This window comes from Onychostruthus taczanowskii, unplaced genomic scaffold (genome assembly GCF_017590055.1).
Source record: "Onychostruthus taczanowskii isolate IOZ18803 unplaced genomic scaffold, ASM1759005v1 scaffold19, whole genome shotgun sequence".
NCBI classification, from domain to species: domain Eukaryota; kingdom Metazoa; phylum Chordata; class Aves; order Passeriformes; family Passeridae; genus Onychostruthus; species Onychostruthus taczanowskii.
This window is the reverse complement of record NW_024499128.1, coordinates 11,905,645-11,922,271: the sequence shown is the minus strand read 5'-3', so window position 1 is coordinate 11,922,271 and position 16,627 is coordinate 11,905,645. Positions and strand designations below refer to the sequence as shown.

At 48.5% G+C, this 16,627-nt stretch overlaps 1 protein-coding gene across 2 annotated transcripts in view; it reads left to right on the top strand.

The window, feature by feature from the left end:
• The window catches only part of CACNA1H (calcium voltage-gated channel subunit alpha1 H), a 160,144-nt gene that overhangs the window by 122,552 nt on the left and 20,965 nt on the right, over nt 1-16,627 (top strand). Inside the window, exons 23-29 of one of the 2 annotated variants that reach the window (XM_041401730.1) lie at nt 142-267; nt 740-829; nt 1,558-1,750; nt 10,098-10,249; nt 14,171-14,280; nt 15,026-15,159; nt 15,885-15,955. In XM_041401730.1, the coding sequence (XP_041257664.1) occupies nt 142-267; nt 740-829; nt 1,558-1,750; nt 10,098-10,249; nt 14,171-14,280; nt 15,026-15,159; nt 15,885-15,955 (876 nt within the window). Of the gene's footprint in view, nt 1-141; nt 268-739; nt 830-1,557; nt 1,772-10,097; nt 10,250-14,170; nt 14,281-15,025; nt 15,160-15,884; nt 15,956-16,627 lie in introns of both variants that reach the window. The other variant, XM_041401729.1, reaches the window with a different exon arrangement.

Here is a 16,627-nt window from a genome sequence, read left to right as displayed (position 1 = left end):
TCTCAGGATTAGGAGAATAGACAGACCTCCCTGATGAGCTCTACTGCAGGAATGAAGGATAAATCAGAGAACAGACTTTTCAAAGCTGCTTATATTTTTGTTCTTTTTTTTTTTTTTTTAAATTTGTGTTCTCAAATGCAGCTTTTTAAAGGCAAGTTCTACTACTGTGATGGCCCTGATGTCAAAAACATCACCACGAAGGCCGACTGCACCAACGCTCACTACAAATGGGTCCGGAGGAAGTACAACTTTGACAACTTGGGGCAGGTAAAGTCCTCCCTGCAGGGTTTTCTCTGCCAGCTTTTCATGGGTGGACACTTGCAATGTGTGGCTTCAGGAGGGTGTGGAGCCAAGAAGTTTCCAAAATTGATGTTGCAATTGTCTGTCAGTGGGTTAATAGTCGCACTTGGTGATCACTGGGGCCTTTTCCATTCTTGGTCATTCTATGACTTTATCTGGAAATCTTTGTACCCTAAATGTGTAAAAATGGATCAGATCAACCCTTGATCTCTTGCCACAGTTGTACAATTCCTTGGTTTTAGGAGTGTAGTCCTAAAGCCACTGCTTTGGGATGCAATTCCTCTTATTCTCTTATTCAAAATTTCTTGCTGTTCTGTTTGCAAATGAAGAAAATGAAGTGCTTTACATGGCTGAAAAGCAGGCCAGGCCATAGGAGGAGTTGGCAGCTCCTTCTCTGGGGACTGAAAGGCAAGACCAACCCCTTCTGTCTGTTTTCCAGGCCCTGATGTCCCTGTTTGTCCTCTCCTCCAAGGACGGCTGGGTGAACATCATGTACGACGGGCTGGATGCCGTGGGCATTGACCAACAGGTACCTGTCCTGCAGAGCCCTCTCTCCAGCCTCAGGCCTGGGCATTCCAGGGTCTTTGAAATTCCAAGAAGGAGCAGAGCTGTAGAACCTCCTTGAGGTTCCTTTTGCTCACTGAGCTGCCAGTTTTCCATTTTCTGGAGTTGCTTTTCCATGGCTGCTCCCCATGTAGGACAAGCTCTGACATGTCCTACATGAGAAGATGTAGAATGAATTAGAATGAGGGTGCTTGAGGATGGGAAACCACCAGGAATGTTGTGGAGAAGGCATTCAGTTTGTGAGTTTCGTGGCGTTTTCTGTGGGAAGTCGAGTTTCGCATGAGTAGAACCCAGCCAGAGCCACAGTAACACTTTGGTCTTCATTTCCCCCACTTCTGAAGATCTGGTAACAACTGAGAGACATTAAGCAGGAACCCACATCTGAAAAAATTTAAAATCTGGAGCCTATCTTTAGCGGAAACAATCTTGCTGGTGGGATGATGCTCAGCCACTGAGATTTAGCTGAAGCTGTGTGAAATACCAAAATAACCAAATCCTGTAAGGCAGTTTTGGGTGGGTTTTATACCAAACAGCAAAATTTTAGTCAGTGAGAAGGTGAATGAAAGGAAAACACTTGGGGAAAATCCTCCTCCCAGTCCTCCCCTCCTCCCCACACACAACTTGTTGCTCCAAAAAAACTGACTCAACCCACCCGCTCTGTGCCGCTTCTCCCTCGTTTTTCCCTCCCCACAGCCCATCCAGAACCACAACCCTTGGATGCTGCTCTACTTCATCTCCTTCCTGCTCATCGTCAGCTTCTTCGTGCTCAACATGTTCGTGGGGGTGGTGGTGGAGAACTTCCACAAGTGCCGGCAGCACCAGGAGGCGGAGGAGGCGCGGCGCCGGGAGGAGAAGCGGCTGCGGCGCCTGGAGAAAAAGCGCAGGAGTAAGGAGATGTACCTGTCTGGTCGGTAGAGTGCCTTACAAACCAAAATCTTTCTGAGCCCTGCCTGCTCCCAAAGCAAGATTTCTTTTTGGTTTTGGTGGTTTTTTGTTTGTTTGTTTGTTTGTTGTTGGGGTTCACGAGGTTTGTGTTTCGTCGTTACCTCTTTGGCGGTGCCTTAAGGTTCGGGCTGGTGACACCTTGGGATTGTCCTGGTGGGAAATGTCACCTTTTCACCTGGCTGGGGGGAAAATGCTCCTCCAGCAGAGGTCTCTCTGCAAGGCCATGCTGTCCCAAGCACCAAGGGACACGGGGGTGAACAGTTTCCCTGCTCCCCCTGTGCCTGGAGGCCACTCCGAGGCTCCCCCGTGCCTTAACGCGCCGCCTGCATCTGAGGATGGCGGTGGGCTTTGATTTGGGGATTCTTTTCTCAGCTGAACCAGTGCTGATGCTGTTTGGGAGTCCTGGAGCATGGCCCCGCATGCCACAGACACTGCATGGGGGCATGGACAGAGCCAGGGGACAGCAGGGGAGCCCCAGGGTGGGGCTGCAGGGAGAATTCCTCTTGGGAGCATGGCCATGACATGAGATGCTCGTCCCATTCCAGGCTGGGACTCAGTCCTGGGACTCATTTTGTCCTTGGAACACTGGCATGGGGCAGGGCCGTTAGCCAAAAAAGGCCTTTAGCCAAAATTTCCTCCTCAGTGGATCTCATAGGGACCATCAGACCCCAAAACCACCTGAGCCTGTCCTCCTTTCCTGCCCCAAACCTGCCCATTCCCACCTCCCCTGGGCAGGCTGCACCTGGGAGGATATTCCCAGGAAATCTGCCAGGAAAGCATTCCCAGAAGTCTCAGTGAGCAGGGAGAGCCTGCCAGGCATTTTTGAGAGGTGAGCAAACCTGGCTTGGCCACTGAGATCAAAGCTGAGCTTAGTCAGAGGTAGGGCTGAGCTTTTCTGGCCCTGGTTGCTTGCAGCAGTGCTGTGACTCTGCCTGGCCATGTCATCTCCTGGAAGGACCAAACATTGTGACAGATTGCTTGTGTCCCACACATCAAGCCATAGATATCCATTTCCAGCTGGAAAAGCAGCCCAGTTCCAAGGACAGAGCACAGGCTGTGCTGGGAGAAACCCCATCCCATTCCCTGCTTCCCTCCAGGCCTGGGGCAGGAGCTGTGTCCCTCACAGTCCCTCTCCTGCTCCCCTGGTGCTCCTTGGTAGAGCCAGGGGACACCTCAGCACTAAATGGTGGCACTGCTGTCCCCACAGGACCCTAATGACACCACAGGGAGGGCCAAGCCCTTTTGATTTTAGCCAGTTGTGAGTGCAGTGCCTGGCTCAAAATGAAATCCAGCTCAGACACTGAGTCTCCCCAGAGCTTTCCAAGAGTTCAAATGCAATTTCCTTCCCCTTTTCCCATTTTGCTTTGGGAGTGTGAGGGTGGAAATACTGAAGGCAGCATTTCCAGCACAGGGAGGAGAATCAGTTTTAGGGTCCCAGGGGTCCTCCTTGTGCAGCTTCTGCCCCAATGTGCTGACCTAAAAGACATTCAGATAAACTCGAAGTTTATATGAAATTAAAAAAAATAAAAAAAAAAAGACAATTTTAAGCATCCTTTGAGAGAACAGGGGCACAGGTATGGAGGCACAGCTCAGTTCCTGATTAGGAAATAAATCTTATTAAAGCCTGGCTGTGACTCCACAGCTCAGACACAGAAAGAGCCAGTCCCTGTCAAAGTGATGGACACTGTGACATTGTCCCTCTTTATCCACCACCTCCAAGGAGCTATTTCAGCCCAGCCATTGCACAGATGAGCCTTGTAACATTTCATGGAGAGCACGCAGGGAGGAGGACAGATTTCTGGAAGGGGATCAAGTCAATAGAGCAGATGAGAAGTGAAACATTTGGCCATGTGCTGGGCTTCCAGAAGGTTCCCTGACAATGTCTGGCTCTACCTGCAAGGACAGCTTGGCATCCAAACTGGAGCTGTTAACAAGGTGAACCCAAATATCTGCTACACTCTGGGGAAATTGCTGTTTCCATTTCAGGGGATGTATTTTTGTTTCAATTGGGAGGGGTTTGAACCTCCTGGGTGATTTAGGTGACTGATGGATTTGATGAAAAAACCGTGGCAGACTCAGAAAGATGTGAGCTGTGACTGTGGGCAGTGTGTGTGTGCTCGTGGAGCTGTGGGATCTGCATGGTGACAGCAGCTGGCAGCTTCCTCTGCTTCCATGTGTCCCTTCCACTGCTTCCATGTGTCCCAGCACTCTGTGTCACCCCTGTGGAGCAGCCTGGTCACCCCAGAGAGAGGAGGGAGGAATGTGGGAAGGCTGACAGAGACCCCTGCTTTGACCTCAGTCAGCATTCCCAGCGTTGGGCAGAGCAGGAGAGGAGGAAGAATTTGTGTTCTAACAGGAGGAAAATCCAGCCTAGGCCACAAATGCACCCTCTGGGCTTGCTGTCTGCCTGGCACCTTGTCTGTGTGTCCTGTCCCCTGTCTGTGATGTCCCCTGGTCCCCTGGGGATTGAGGGCTGGGGGATCTGTCCTTTCTGCACACACAGGAATGCACCACGGAGCTCTGGCAGGCTGGGAATGGGATAAACCTCAGCTGGGTGATCCTGGCTGCCAGTCCCAGGCTGGATCCAGGATTTAGGGCCTGGCAGAGGGATTGCTCCATGGAGGACACAGCCCTGGAATGGGTTAAACCTCAGCTGGGTGATCTGGGTACCAATCCCAGGCTGGATCCAGGATTTAGAGCCTGGCAGAGGGATTGTTTCATGGAGAACTCAGCCCTGCAGCAGGACCCAGCTCCTTCTCAGGTGGGATGGGGACTCATCACCTGTTTTGGGGTGATTTTTCAGCAGAACTGTCCCTCTGAGCCCAATTCTCTGCTGTTACCATCTCAAATCTTTCCAAAACATTTCTTCTTTCCCATCTGAAGGCCAGTTTGCTGAAGGGATTGGCAGCAGGTTCACTCTGCTCAGGGAGAGCAGAGGGCAGGGGGTGAGGACACTGAGAAATGCATTTGATGTGGTTTGAAAGGCAGAACTGCTCAGTGAACTTTTTTTTATGTGAAGGGAAAAAGAAAAATCAAGATAAACCAGAATATTTTTCCTGACGCTGTCCCTGCTCCATCCATTACCTCCAAGTGCAATTTAACAATCCTGCTGCTCTCAGCCTTTTAATGAGCTTCTCAGAAGACACAGACCCAAGGCAACCTCCCCAGATTGAAGGTTTTCATTAAAAACACGTGGAGCAGCTTGATCTGCTCTGCCTGTGGGATCCAAATCCAGCCCTCCTGGGTCTGCTCAGCTCTGGCCTTCAGAGGCTGCAGGAGGGTCTGGGTCACACTGGGGGCTGAAAGCAGAGCAGGAAAAGCTGGAAAAGCTGGAAATCACAGCTCTAGCTGGGAGCAGAGTGCCTTTCATTGGTGTCCCTTCAGGAAGACCCCAAAAATTGAGAATTCAGAAATACTTTTCCCTGATTTCAGCTTTATGAGAGGAGAACAGCCACAAATCTGTTCCTCTGAGGCTTTTCCCACCAGAAAAGAGCTGGGAATTGTGGAAGGATGAGGGAAATTTTAAGCCCCAGCAGAGATGCCTTTCAAAGCAGTGACTGGAACCTTTCTCTAAAGGGTGGCACATGGTGATATTTGAATTTAAACAGCCTCTCAGTGCCACAACCCTCTCTGTATCCAGCACAATCACTTGAGCTGGAACTACAATTTTAGGTGCTGTATCCCTGAGTGGTCAGAGTTTCCAAGCAGGGAATTCTCAAACCCTGCTGCTTGTTTTTCCAGGCAGCTGCAGGTACAGAGCTGCTCTGTTCCAGGCATGAATAACCCCATTAGGGCTTTCTAATGTTTCATGCAGAGCATTGTAATGGAGGAGCTGGAGCTGGGAATTGTAATGCCAACTAAAAATGCTTTTAAGCCAGGGGAGGACGGGGCTTCATTAATTTCCATGTCAGCAGAACCACAAGCAAAGTTGAAATACTCTGCAGAGAGGTGAGATTCAAGTATTAGCCAGCATCTAAAAGCTACGGGGAGGAAAGGCTGGGATTTTCCTTTCTTTATCTCTTTGATGGTTGCTTTTTTCCCTCCTGCACTTCCACCAGTTCAAACCAGCAGCTGAAGGGAAACTTGTCTGTGTTTGATGGAGGGAGAGCTTTTACAGAGCACAGAGTGCCAGGACAAGGAGAATGCATTCCCACTGCCAGAGGGTTCTGGGATATTGGGAAGGAATTCCTCCCTGGGAGGATGGAAAGGGGGTGGGATGGAATTCCCAGAGAAGCTGTGGCTTCCCCTGGATCCCTGGAAGTGTCCAAGGCCAGGCTGGGATGGTGGAAGGTGTCCAAGGTGTCCCTGCCCATAGCAGGGGTGGAATGGAATGGGCTTTAAGGTCCCTTCCAACCCAAACCATCCTGGAATTCTTTGAAAATGGACAAAAACCTACAAGAACCCAAACCTGCCCAGGCAGGACGGGGCTTGGAGCAGCCTGGCACAGTGGAAGGTCTCCCTGTCTATGGCAGGGATGGCACTGGATGGGCTTGGAGGTCCCTCCCACCCCAAACCATTCCCTGGTGACAGAAATCTGGCAGCTGGCTGATGGCAGCCTGATCCCAAAGCCCATTTTCCCAGAGAGCCCAAGGCACAGGTTGTGTTTTGCCTGCTGGGATCAGCAGTGGATCCTGGCTTCCCCTGGTGGCTGTGCCCACATCCCATGGAGCAGAATCCTCCTCACCCAGGTTCTCCCATAGATCCCACAGCTCTGGTTGTGCCAGCAGCACTGGGGGTGTGTGCAGTGAACCCTCAACACCATTTGGGGGTTAAAATTCCCTCTAAGAGTTAAAAACGTGAACTGGGAGGAGCCCAGAGCTCTTTGCTGTGCTGACAACCCTGAAGGGCTTGGGAATGCCCAGAGCTGGGGCTGTGGAGCCCTGGAGCTCTGCCTGTCCTGCCAGAGCTGTGTGGGGCTGCTCTCCTCTGCTCCCACCCTGCTGCAGCCCCTCGGCCCTCCTGGGACCCCTGAGCCAGCCCTGGCTGCTGGGCACTTCCCTGGGCACTTCCCTGGGCACTTCCCTGGGCTCATCCCTGGGCACTTCCCTGGGCACTTCCCTGGGCTCATCTGGGCTCATCCCTGGGCACTTCCCAGCTCTGTCTGGGCACTTCCCTGGGCACTTCCCTGGGCACATCCCAGCTCCCTCTGGGCACTTCCCTGGGCACTTCCCTGGGCTCATCCCTGGGCACATCCCTGGGCACTTCCCTGGGCTCATCCCTGGGCACTTCCCAGCTCTGTCTGGGCACTTCCCTGGGCACTTCCCTGAGCTCATCCCTGGGCTCATCCCAGCTCCCTCTGGGCACATCCCTGGGCACATTCCTGCTCCCTCCAGGCACACCCCAACTCCTCAGGCACATCCTGGCTCCCTCCAGGCACATCCCTGGGCACATTCCTCCTCTCTCTGGGCACATCCCAGGGCAGATTCCTGCCCTCTCTGCCAGCCTAGCACGGGCAGCATCTCCTGGAGTGGACATTGCATGGGGTTCCCCCGAGCATGGCCCTGCTGCATGTGGTTATTGTCACCTCTGTCACCTCCACGCCAGCTCTCCTTGGATGTTTTCCCCTGCTGGAGTTCCTTCCCTGTCCCCTCCTGTGCCTTTGGGCTGTGTGCATCCTGAAGGAGCCAGGCTTCACCTGGAGCTCCCTCGGGTTAAGCCTGTCCTAAGTTTTCCCAGCAGGAATTTGGGCAGGGCTGAGGGAGCCCTCTGTGCTGTAGGACAGAGCCACCTTTGGGCCTGGCTGCTTCCTCCTTGGTTTTTCCTCTCCAGCCCATGGACAGAAGGAGCTCTGATGCTGCCAGGAAATTTAGATTTTTCAGCTCAGTGCCTGACAGGAGAAAATGTCTTCTTGTGATTCTCCTTCTGTAATCAGTTGATAAAACAGAATAAACACCTGATCTTTTGCTGAATGATGAATAAATCAGGAGTTTGGGCAGGTGAGGGGTGGTTAAAACCACCTGCAACCTCTTTTCCTTATGTGCTGCCAGCTCATCCCTGCTCATCTCCTGAAATCCATTAATCAACCATTTATCATTAATAAATAGTCCCTTAATATTACATTTAACTATTAAGGGTATTCTCAGACCTCCCAAGGAGTTATTTGCACTCCCAAGAAGACATTTCCCTAAAAACAATAAAAAAAAAAAAGGACAAGGATGTTGTAATCCTGAAAACACATGAAAGCACATCGTACAGGCTGAAATAAATATTATACTGCAATGTTTTTATTATTATTTTTCAGGCAGGCTGAGCTCAGTAGCACAGACAGCCCCAGCAGTCCAAGATGACTCGTAGGATTAAGGCACATGAAAGCAACAGGAAAAAAAATGTATTCAAAAACAACTCTGGTTGCTTTCATCTTGTTTTTCCACACCCCTTAGCAGAGCTAAAAAAAAAAGCCTTGGTGACCCTGGTCAGAAGGAAATGTTTTTCAAATGCCTCCACTGTACTTTTAACTACCAGGAAAAAAAAATGTAGTTGAAAGGGAGCTGCAGATTCTGTTTCCCTTTATCCAATTAATTTGAAGGTTTTGGATTCTGATCTGGCATCAGTTGCACCAAACAAAAAAACAACTCCCACTTTTCGAGAGTCCTTCCATCTGAAAGGTATTAGCAGGAGGAGAGGAATGGGAGCTGGATTTCAGGAGGGCACTGAGTGCTTCTGAACTCATTTCCCTCCTTATTGTCAAGGTGAAGCAACTTCTGAGCTCTTCATGCACTGAAAGCTGAATTTGCTGAAATATTTGCAAAATCCCCTCTCTGTGAGGAGCAATCCTGCTCTGACTTGGTGTGACCTCGGTGTCTCTTCCACTTGTAAAATCCACAGTAATGCTGCCTTGGCCTCGTGTAAACTCAGAATATTTACATTGCTGCAGCTTGAAAGGAATTTGAGTGCCCACAGCCATCCCTGTGGTCACACTTTCATTGGAGAGAGGCACAGGCAGTAAATGCAGTCCTGGGGTCTAAACACTCTCCTTGGAACACTCCCAGGAATTTGGTCACAGGCAGAAATTTCCACATTTTGAAGAGAAAGAAAGGAGGAATGACAACCAGAGGCAGAGATATAAAATTCATGTGGATGATTTTAGACGCAGCCATGCCCTGAGCCCTAGATATATTGTTTAATTATCTGTTTTATAAATATAAATGTATATTTCTTTTTCCAGAGGAGCTTGTGCTGGTTGTCCTGGCAGAGCCAAGCGCTTTGTGGCTGTGTCCTGTGTGCTCCCATCCCTCAGGAATGCCCTGCTGCTTTTCCTTAGGCCTTCCAAAGGCCCCAAAAAACCTTCTGGAGCTCAGGGCATGTTCTCCTCCCACCTGGGCTATTCCTGGCACCTGCAGGATTGGGAGAGATGAGCGCTGCCCCAGCTCTGCCTCCTGCAGCTGCAGCTTTGCTGGGTTTGAACCTTCTCCCTCGCTTTGGGTCCCGTGTCCATCCTGCTCCTCCCCTGCTTCCCATGCCAGGAGGAGACTGTGGGACACAGGGAAGGACCTGGCTGGCACCAGAGTCTGCTCATCCCAAAAAACCCACTGGCTGTGGTGGGAGGCGGGATCACCCAGGGATCACCCAGAGATCACTCAGGGTCCATTCAGGAATTACACAAGAATCAGGAATCACTCAGGGGTCACTCTGGGATTACACAGAGATCACTCAGGGTCCATTCAGGAATTACACAAGAATCAGGAATCACTCTGGGATCACACAGAGATCACTCAGGGATCACACAGGGATCATTCAGGAATTGCACAAGAATCAGGAATCACTCAGGGATCACTCAGAAATTACACAGGGATCACTCAGGAATCACTCAGAAACAGTCAGGGATCACTCAGAATTACTCAGGGATCACATAGGGATCACACAGGGATCACTCAGGAATCACTCAGAAATTACAAAATAATCAGGGATCACTCAGGGCTAACACAGGAATATTTCAGGAATCACTCAGGAATCTCAGGAGTTACACAAGAATCAATCAGGGACCGTTCAGGGATCACACAGGGATCACTCAGGAATCACTCAGAATTTACAAAATAATCAGGGATCACTCAGGGATAACACAGGAATATTTCAGGAATCACTCAGGAATCTCAGGAGTTACACAAGAATCAATCAGGGACCGTTCAGGGATCACACAGGGATCACTCAGGAATCGCTCAGCCACTCCCCATGGTTTGTCCACCTTTGTTCTCCACCCGTCTCCAGCTGGGAGGTGACTTCGGGCCCGTGCTGGTGGCCAGCAGCCCTGCAGCCCCCCTGGCTCATGGCTGTCCCCTGTGTCCCCACAGAAGCCCAGCGCAGGCCCTACTACGCCGACTACTCCCCGGCCAGGAGGTACATCCACAGCCTGTGCACCAGCCACTACCTCGACCTCTTCATCACCTTCATCATCGGCGTCAACGTCATCACCATGTCCATGGAGCACTACAACCAGCCCAAGGTAGGAGCTGCCCCCAGCACGGCTCCCCTGGGAGGAAACTGGCCATGGGGACATTCCCAGTGGTGCTTTAGGGGTTTGGATTTTGTGTTTTCCATGTATTTGTAACATGAAGTTCTTTCCCAGTGGTGTTTTAGGGGTTTAGATTTTGTGTTTTCCATGTATTTGTAATGTGCCGTTCTTTATTTGTAACGTGCAGTTCTTTCCCAGTGATGTTTAAGGGGTTTAGATTTGATGTTTTCCATGTATTTGTTATGTGCAGTTCTTTCCCAGTGGTGTTTTAGGGGTTTAGATTTTGTGTTTTCCGTGTATTTGTAATGTGCAGTTCTTTATTTGTAACGTGCAGTTTTTTCCCAGTGATGTTTTAGGGGTTTAGATTTTATATTTTCCATTTATTTGTAATGCTGTAATTATTTAGTGTGGAACTCTACACTCTAGTGTAGCAACTACAACCAGCCCAAGGTAGGAGCTGCCCCCAGCACGGCTCCCCTGGGAGGAAACTGGCCATGGGGACATTCCCAGTAATGTTTTAGGGGTTTAGATTTTATGTTTTCCATGTATTTGTTATGTGCAGCTCTTTATTTGTAATGTGCAGTTCTTTATTTGTAACATGCAGTTTTTTCCCAGTGATGTTTTAGGGGTTTAGATTTGATGTTTTCCATGTATTTGTTATATGCAGTTCTTTCCCAGTGGTGTTTTAGGGGTTTAGATTTTATGTTTTCCATGTATTTGTAATGTGCAGTTCTTTATTTGTAACATGCAGTTTTTTCCCAGTGATGTTTTAGGGGTTTAGATTTGATGTTTTCCATGTATTTGTTATATGCAGTTCTTTCCCAGTGGTGTTTTAGGGGTTTAGATTTTATGTTTTCCATGTATTTGTAATGTGCAGTTCTTTATTTGTAACGTGCAGTTCTTTCCCAGTGATGTTTAAGGGGTTTAGATTTGATGTTTTCCATGTATTTGTAACATGCAGTTTTTTCCCAGTGGTGTTTTAGGGGTTTAGATTTTGTGTTTTCCGTGTATTTGTAATGTGCAGTTCTTTATTTGTAACGTGCAGTTTTTTCCCAGTGATGTTTTAGGGGTTTAGATTTTATATTTTCCATTTATTTGTAATGCTGTAATTATTTAGTGTGGAACTCTACACTCTAGTGTAGCAACTACAACCAGCCCAAGGTAGGAGCTGCCCCCAGCACGGCTCCCCTGGGAGGAAACTGGCCATGGGGACATTCCCAGTGGTGCTTTAGGGGTTTGGATTTTGTGTTTTCCATGTATTTGTGATGTGCAGTTCTTTCTCAGCAATGTTTTAAGGGTTTAGATTTTATATTTTCCATGTATTTGTAATGCTGTAATTATTTAGTGTAGAACTCTACACTCTAGTGTAGCAACTACAACCAGCCCAAGGTAGGAGCTGCCCCCAGCACGGCTCCCCTGGGAGGAAACTGGCCATGGGGACATTCCCAGTGATGCTTTAGGGGTTAAGATTTTATGTTTTCCATGTATTTGTAATGTGCAGTTCTTTATTTGTAACGTGCAGTTCTTTCCCAGTGGTGTTTTAGGGGTTTAGATTTTATATTTTCCATGTATTTGTAATGTGCAGTTCTTTATTTGTAACGTGCAGTTCTTTCCCAGTGATGTTTTAGGGGTTTAGATTTTATATTTTCCATTTATTTGTAATGCTGTAATTATTTAGTGTGGAACTCTACACTCTAGTGTAGCAACTACAACCAGCCCAAGGTAGGAGCTGCCCCCAGCACGGCTCCCCTGGCCATGGGGACATTCCCAGTGATGTTTTAGGGGTTAAGATTTTATGGTTTTCGTGTATCTGTAATGCTGTAATTCTTTAGTGTGTAAATCTAAGCTCCATGTGCAGTGTGAGCTGCTGCTTTCCCATTTTGGGCAGACACAACAATTCCTCTCCAGGCCTGGCAGTCAAGGACACCTCACTGGCTCAGACCCCAGAAATGTAAACAAAAGTGATTTGGGAGAGCAAACTTGAGGAAAATTACTTCATTACCTAAAGCTGTAATTGGAAGATTAACTCCCAATATGCAAATGGCCCAAAGTTATCAAAGTGTGAAAACCCCTGACCTGTGGTCCATTTTTGGGTGTAGCATTTGTCTGCCCTAAATGCACCCAAAGGCCCTTCAATAAATAGAAACATTTTTTTATCCCCTAATTTTGTCTAGCCTCTGGTTTTAGGTAGTCCTAAAAAGGCATCCCCAGTTTTTGGGGAGCCTCAGCATTCTGATCCAGCTCTGCCATTTGGGAGTCCCTGCCTCAGGCAAAACATCCATTTCCCTGCTTTGGGTAAAAAAAAACCCAGCTAATGGAAAGTGAATTAAGCTTTTACCAGGAAAAGACCAATCCAAATATTTCCTTCCCTGATCCCAAACCTGACTGAGCCTCACACTGGAAAACAGTCCAGAGTTTTAGAACATTCCATTAACAGATATAAACTCGGAGTTATGGCATGCAGGGTGTTGCTTTTCCTCAATGAATTCTGAATAAACCAATTTAAAAGTACAATCCTCACTTTTTTAATGTATTATAGAATCATTCTCCCCTCAGAGCACCTTTGACAGAAATCATAGGGGCTGATACATAAATTTATATCAATTTATACATTTTCCATCTACAGATTTTCCATTTGGTTGTCATTTATGGAGCTCTGGCTCAGCATTTACTTTTCCAGCATTGCATGGTAACCTGCAAATGCCTCCTGGATGCTGAGCCAGAGGACAACCTGTGTGTGTGTTTTACACCAGGGCAATTCCTTTGTTTCCCATGGAAGTGTTGTTTATCCAGGTTAGGTTTTATTTACTCTTGGTTTACGTTCACTTAACACAGAGTTGTAAATCCAAATGCAAACGGTCACAAACAATGGCAGAAGTCAGGCTCAGGCTCTGGATGCAAGAGGAAATTGTCCTGTGGTTTTTAAGGTGCCATTTGATTTTAGGTACTGGAACGAAAATAGGGATTGTTGCCAACACCTAAGAAACTTCCAGCTCTCATTCCCAAAAATCAGGGCATGGCCATGCCCTGGTGACCTCACTGTGTGAGGTCAGGCATCACACAGAGGGGACAAAAAGAGCTTTGCTGTGCCCTGGGGTTTCCTGCAGCCTCCTCTGTTGCATTTATTTCCATTTTTGTCTGGTTTGATGCTCACAATTCCCATTTTTTATTGGAAATTCAGAGTCCTGCTCTACACTAAACTAAACCCCCCTTCCCTCCCTCCTGTCCCCCAATCCCTCCCCACCCCAAGAGCTGCTCCCCCCCACCCCCAACTGTCTATTTTAAGGCCCCACGAGATTCCTTTGCTATTGTTGGCCCCCAGCTCCAATGAAATCCATTATAAACACTCATCATCCCCAAGTGTAAACACTGTGGATTCCTGACTTCCGAGGGCGGCTCCGGGGACAGCGGCAACGTTGCACCAAATATGGACACGCTTTGCCCAGCTCTGGAGATGTCCCATTTTTCAACAAGGAAAGGTTTCATCCATCTCCAAGGTTTATTTATTTTCCTCGGCTTTTTAAGCAAAGCCTTTGTCCCCCAGGGCTGGAATCAAGAAATGATCCATCAAGGCTTTTCTTCTCCCCAAGGCTGGGCACTTCAGACCAAGGAATCTTCAGGAGATGGGGAAGGGGTGAATTCTTTCGTGTCTGGCCCAGACTGAACAATTTGTGCACTGAGCTTGAACCTGACATTTTTTGCAGAACTAATCTCAGTGCTTTGGAGGGTTTTGTTTGACTCAGGGGCTAAGCCTTTATTTGAGTTCTGCTAGGTGATTTAGTGAGCTCCACGAGCCTTTATGACTTTATTCCTGAAATTTCTGTGCTCCTCTCACCCTGCTCCCTGCCAGTCCCTCCATGGGGGTCTAGGAAGGGATAACTGGGATGGCCTAACTGGGATCTGTCTTTCCAGTCCCTGGATGAAGCCCTCAAGTACTGCAACTACGTGTTCACCATCGTCTTTGTGTTCGAGGCACTGCTCAAGTTGGTGGCCTTTGGTTTCCGGAGGTTTTTTAAGGACAGGTGAGAGCATTTTGGACCCCTGTGGATTTGGGATTCAGGGCTGGACTGACCCAGTTTCAGAGATGTGGCAGCACTGTGGTGACACGGGAAGAGCCCAGGGCAGGCTCTCAGTGGGTGCAAACTTTGTAGTGTAAGAACTAAAAATTCTAAGAACTTCTGGCGGTGCTTTGCAGGAGGAATTCAGGAAATCTCCCCAAATTCCAGATGCATCTTTTCCCCCAGTATTTCCCTTTCCACCAGGCCTGAGCAGCTCAGCTTAGAGGTTAGAAACACTTCCCAGTCAGCTGCCAGTCACTTCCCAGATTTTGTGTCTCACAGGATGTTTGTGCCAGCTGCTCTGAGCTGGTTTTGTACCACCTAAAAGTCAAAGACCAGATGAGAATGAGGAGATGTGTGGGAAATGAATTTGTAGAAAATTTTTCAAACTTAATAAAAAGTTGATGTAGTGTATATTTGTGTATAAACTTTGAGATAAGAAATATTGATTTAGAAATATTATAGAATAAGATCGATATTGTTGAGAGAAAAATAGAAATAAAAATAAGTTTTAAAGGATGGTTTTATAAAAAAATACTTATTACTTTGGAGAAATAGAGCTATAAAGATATATTTTATTAAAACTCAAGAGGAGTAATTTTAGATAATTAACTTAATCCGGCAAAGATGCATTTGGGATTTGCTGGTGCCTGTCATTAACATAAAACATGTACAATTTGATTTTTGTTTGTCCTTCCTGTCTCTGCAGGTGGAACCAGCTGGACTTGGCCATAGTCCTGCTGTCCATTGTGGGGATCACTCTGGAGGAGATCGAGATGAACGCTGCCCTGCCCATCAACCCCACCATCATCCGCATCATGAGGGTGCTCCGGATAGCCAGAGGTGTGTCCTGCTCTCCAGACGCCCCAGGGAATCCTCTGGATGTTTGTCCTTCCAGCCCTGCTGGTTCATTTGCCATGGGGAACACGGAATGGCAGCTCAGAGAGCAGCTGGGGGTTCCGTGGGGTTTTTCCAGTGGTGTCTGGGGTTGGGTTCTGATTCCAGCCTGGGATCCCAGAGCTTTTATCCTGGTCCAGAGCAGGGTGGGAAGTGATGGCAATTAGGGCTTGGGAAGATGCTCTTCACTGGAAAGGTGCCTCCTGTTTTCCTGCCTGGGCACGTTGGGGTGAGTTCTTGTAGGGTTTTGTCCATTTTCATAGAATTCCAGGATGGTTTGGGTTGGAAGGGACCTTAACGTCCATCCCATTCCACCCCTGCCATGGCAGGGACACCTTCCACCATCCCAGCCCGGCCTTGGACGCTTCCAGGGATCCAGGGGCAGCCACAGCTTCTCTGGGAATTCCATCCCAGCCCCCCCACCCCCCCCCCCCTCACAGTGGGGAATTCCTTCCCAAAATCCCACAACCCTCTGGCAGTGGGAATGCATTCCCTTTGGGACTGACAGGGGAATGTTCAGCCCTGCTGGGAGGCAGAGAACTCCCCACGTGTCCAAACAGCAGCAAGGGAGATTGAAACCCTCCCTGCAAGACCTGAACCTCGATTTCCTCCCTGGATTTTCCCTGCAATCCCCCCCAGCCCTGCTGAGCAGGATTTGCTCCTCATTTCAGTGCTGAAACTGCTGAAAATGGCCACGGGCATGAGAGCTCTGCTGGACACGGTGGTACAAGCCCTGCCCCAGGTAAGCCCCCAAAATTCCTCCATGCCCAGGGTGCTCCCCTTGGGGACAGAAGTGCCTTTGGGGTCTGGGGACAGCTCTGTGTTTGGTGGCCTCCAGAAGCCACCTGGGGAGGGTCTCAGCTTTCTCCAGGCCGTGGGAGTGGAGTTCTGCATGGCTCATCCTGGAGTGTTTGATGGGAGAAGCAAAATGATGGGAAAAGAGTTCCCAGAGAGCAAAGTCCTGTAGGCAGAGCTTGTACAAACCTCAGATTTCACTGGCAAGTTTGGGGAACACCAGGAGGGACAGAGAAGGATGCTGGAGAAAGCACTGGGAGCTCCCAACTCAGGAGTTTAATTTGGGAGGCAGGAAAAAAATCACAATTATTAACAGAAGTGCTGCAGCCTTGGAAAGGCAAACAAGGGAGATGCTTCTGAGGGTAAAAATCTCGATTTGGGGTCACCAATCACCAAATTCTCCTGAGCTGCAAGAGAAACTTTCAGACTCAGGGAATTTGATAGGATCCTGCAAGTGTTCACTTCCTGGGACCCCTTTTTATGGATCTGAGAAAAGGAAAGAAATAAACTTTTTGCTGGTTTTCAGTCCTCCATCAGAATTCCAAGGTATTTGGGTTTTTGGTTTTTTTTTATTTTATCCTTTTTAAGGTGTGTTCTGCTCATTTGTGGGTGTGCTGGT